General features: G+C 37.2%; 1 protein-coding gene across 4 annotated transcripts in view; it reads left to right on the top strand.

The window, feature by feature from the left end:
• The window catches only part of Adgrb3 (adhesion G protein-coupled receptor B3), a 724,234-nt gene that overhangs the window by 578,649 nt on the left and 141,202 nt on the right, over nt 1–4,383 (top strand). For all 4 annotated transcript variants that reach the window (XM_021163961.2, XM_029468423.1, XM_029468446.1 and 1 more), the window contains one exon: nt 3,762–3,864. In XM_021163961.2, coding sequence (XP_021019620.1) covers nt 3,762–3,864 — 103 coding nt within the window. The remainder of the gene's footprint in view (nt 1–3,761; nt 3,865–4,383) is intronic.

The raw sequence follows: 4,383 nt of genomic DNA, 5'->3' as shown, positions 1-4,383 counted from the left end.
GCCTGCCTCTGCCTCCCGAGTGCTGGGACTAAAGGCGTGCGCCACCACGCCCGGCTAAGAATATTAAGTTTTTTTATGCTTTGTGAAAAAGGAAAATATGTGTACAATGTGACCCAGCTATATGAAAGAAGTTCTGCATGCTTGTGGTAACATCGTCCAGCAGGATAATACTTATAGAGTGGCCACACTGGTACAGGAAGAGAGGAAATAGAAAAATACCTAATGTAGATATGATACTGTAGAGAACACAAGATTCTATATTCAAGACTCAATCAGTCTGTTGTCCTGTAAGAAGGAACTGACAGGCTTGGAAGAATACAATTTCCTAAATTGTATAAATGACTTGTCTTTCTTTAAATAAATGAAGGAATTTTCTAAAATACTAGGTAATTATAGTTGATACCCTCATAATTGATTCCCATTGGAGTCTTTAGAAATAAATTCCGTTTTTAGCAATTTCCATTCAGGTACCATTTCCACCTTCTGCTACACCCCTCCCCCAACCTCCCTGTCCACCCCCCATACACCTAGAGTAACCAATGTAAATATATGATATATTTGTTTATTCACATGAAGTTTTCTAAACTTCAGAAAATGCAGCATAGTCACTTACTAAAACAGAATTCTAGGAATTTCTGAAATCATGAAGACTCTATTAAAACCTATCCTGAAGTTGAAAATTACAGAAACGAGTACCAGGAAACAGCACAAATCTGGATTTCTAAAAATTAAGTGGTTATCCCTCCATCGTCCATCCATAAGACAAGTGAAATAATAATTACAACTTGAAAGAACTATCAAGACTCATGCATTTCTTTTTTTTTAATGATTCTATTTATTGTTATATGTAAGCACACTGTAGCTGTCCTCAGACACAACAGAAGAGGGCATTGATCTCACTGTGGATGGCTGTGAGCCACCATGTGGTTGCTGGGATTTGAACTCAGGACCTTTGGAAGAGCAGTCAGTGCTTTACCTGCTGAGCCATCTCACCAGCCCCGACTCATGCATTTCTAAATGGACCTTGTAGCGTCATTCATTCAAACTATCTTATAAAGACCAAGTACATCCTAAAATATTTGATTCAGCTGTAAGAGTGTTGAGATCCTCCTGTCTTTTTCTCTAATGAAAACATTTAGGATTAAAGTATTTCTAGTGGTTTCTAAAATGTATTAGCATGTGATTTACTTTATAGACAACATGCTATTTTGAATTTTGTAGCTGTTCCATGTGGTTATTTTTTTAATTTTATAATTATATTTATGTACAGAAAACTTAGTGTCCATTTAACCCAATTTAGTGCCGAGTTCTTTAGCCTTTGCCTTTTCTAGCTTGACAATGTGAACCACAGACTGAGGACCCAGGACGTTGCCTCCCCAGTGGTGACGGATCTCGTCATATCTGTCATTATAATTGGTCTGAATAGCTTTCAGCAGCTTAGCCAGAGCACCCTTGTCTTCCAAGTTAACCAGGGTGAAGGCAACAGTGGTGCATGTCTTCCTGTGGACCAGACGCCCCAGCCTGGCCTTTCCCTGGTGATGCAGTAGGGCACACCCATCTTTCTACACAGAGCAGGCAGGAAAACCACCAGCTCAATGGGTTCTTCATCATGGGCAATCACCACCAGCTGAGCCTTCTTGTTCTCCACCAAGGTGGTGACTGTATTGACTCCTGCTCAGAGGACAGGTGGTCTCTTAGTTGAGACTCTTAGCCTTTGCCAGCTGCTTTCTTCTCATCACTGGTTAATGACAGGAGATACTTTGAGCCGCTTATAGAGGATGGCTCTTTGCACCTGCAGCCTGATGTAGCAGAGCCATTCGACAAAGCATGTTAGATCTCTCTTGGGCTGGATGTCCTGCCCAATGCCGAAGTTCTTGGGCCTTTTCTCAAACAAAGGATTGACCACCTTTTTGGCCTCCTGTTTCTTGATGACGCTGGGGGGCCGGGGCCACCTTCTTCCCCTTGGCCTTCTTTCCTTTGTGCATCTTGCTCGACTGGTGGAGAGAGCTCCATGAAGTTATTAAAAATATTCCCTAAAAATTGAAAGGGCTCTAAGTGTGGCTCAGTATCTGTGTTTGCCTTTAATTTGTGATACTCAGGTTCAATTCTCAGAGACATTGCTTTCATTGCTGTTAACACTCTTGGTAATCATGATAAAGTTGATTATTATGAAGATAGTTATGACAATAATAATATAGCAAGCTGTTTTCTCTCCATCTCTCCATACAACGAGGAGAAATACACTGTTACATCAAAAAGCACTTCAGTATGGACTCTCAATCAACTTAATGACATAAATAGTTGACAATGTTTTCAATACAGACTGCTATACAATGATGTTGAATGTAGTGACATTTCTTAGCAGTATTTAATGCAACAATGACTCAGGCTTGTTGAGAAAAGGAAACATCTCAATAGTGCTCAGGGCAGCCAGCTGATCTTTTATTACTATGTCTTGTTGTTTTTCTACTTACAAACAGAAACTGTCACTGAAATCCTAGTGACAAGATATATGTTTCTACTATTATGGAATCCATTAACATCACAATAGATTTATAGGTTCTATCCACAAAAAGGAAACAGCATGGTATTTGTTGATACCTTTACCACTTCAGTATGAATAGCACATGCTTAGCTATTCAGAATACATGAGACAGGTCCAACAACCCCTGAAGCCACTTAATGCTGTCAGCCTAACTTAGTCCAGTTTGGGTTTATTTTATGAAGAAAATTTCTCTTACATTATGACACCTAATATTTGTGTTTTGGTGTTATTTTTTGTTTTTATTTTGCTTTAATTTCTGGAGTATGTGGTTGCTGCCTACATACTATTCAAAGATATAATGAGGAGCGAGAAAGAACTTTGTCTCAAATAGTATCTCCAGATGTTGGGTTTCTCCATCAAACATTGCTCAGAAAATCCTGTGTCTGCTATGGAATGAGAGCCCAAGTTATAGTGGAAATGGAAGAGGCTGACCACACCGCAAGGACAAGGTGTCCTTACAGTTATTGTTATTCAGTCATTAGTGTAGAATACATACAGTTAGGCAAAATAGCTGCTACCCTTTCAGGGCAAACAGCTGGTGGAACATTTGATTCTGAACAGCTTTCACTGTTACTTACCTTAGTGCACTGTACAATCCTATAACATGATATATAAACACTTCTTCCTAAGGGTAAAATATGGCGGTCACCAAGAATGTTCCCGTCTAATGGTGGGAGGTCATTCAGGAGTGAGTTCATTGTTATTTATAAAGACTTTTGTTACTTTCTTTTCTCAAAAGAGATACTCAAGGAAATAAGGAAAAGCCTAGCTACATAAAAATGCTTGAGTAGCTACTGATGTTCACGTAATCACAAAAATAATCTATTCTTCTAGTATACAGGAGAGTTGCAGGACTTTCCTGTTAGGCCTTAGCATTTCTATTGGCTTATATAGATGTTATAAATGTACGTATACATATGTAAAAAGGTGATTATAATAATTGATGTAATTCCAAGAAATTTTATATATCCAGGACAAGCAAATGCATTGTTCTCACATATGTTCAACTTAGGCTCTGTAAATTATGACATATTATAAAAAAAAAAGTCTAAAGGTTTCTTGCACATGCTATGTACTGTATAAATAGGTACCTAAGGGGGATATATATATATATGAGAAAATGATTTTTATATCTTTATATGAAATCTGGGATCATAGCTTCTTTTTCCAGTTAATTACACCATATGTATGAAATTTATCACATTTCTTTCACTAGGTATATTCGCTCTGAGAGGTCCATCATTCTAATTAACTTCTGCCTGTCTATCATCTCATCCAATATCCTCATACTGGTTGGACAGACTCAGACACACAATAAGGTATGATGGCTGACTCCTCCCATTCTATCTGTCCATTTGTTTTGGCATATAGTTGGTTATTGGGTTGCCTAATAACTTAGAAATACTTTTTTCTAATAACGTTAAAAATACATGATTATTACTTATCGCTTTTGTTTCTGATTTAATGTACTGCCTATGATGGTTCACAGTCTTCTGATGGCTTAAAATTCTTTAGTCCTGCAGAATGTATAATAATCAGAATATGAATTAAGTATTACATCACAGCTCTATGTCTTCAAAGCCTTTTGACATCAACAACACATATTTTTTTCTTTATTGCCCCAACTGTGTAGTGTTCAACCAGATCAGACAGTGTCTGATTTATTAACATATCAATTACTAAAATGACAGTATCAATGAATTCCAATCATAACATCACTGAAAATCTCCCTGTGAAAGAGTATACACACAATAATCATAGGATCTATGCCTATGCTTAGACCTTTCAGAATATATATATATATATATATATATATATATATATATATATATTTACCG

The sequence above is a fragment of the Mus caroli genome, chromosome 1 (assembly GCF_900094665.2).
Source record: "Mus caroli chromosome 1, CAROLI_EIJ_v1.1, whole genome shotgun sequence".
Lineage (NCBI taxonomy): Eukaryota > Metazoa > Chordata > Mammalia > Rodentia > Muridae > Mus > Mus caroli.
The sequence above is the reverse complement of the archived record's forward strand: the minus strand, read 5'-3'. Positions and strand labels throughout refer to the sequence as shown.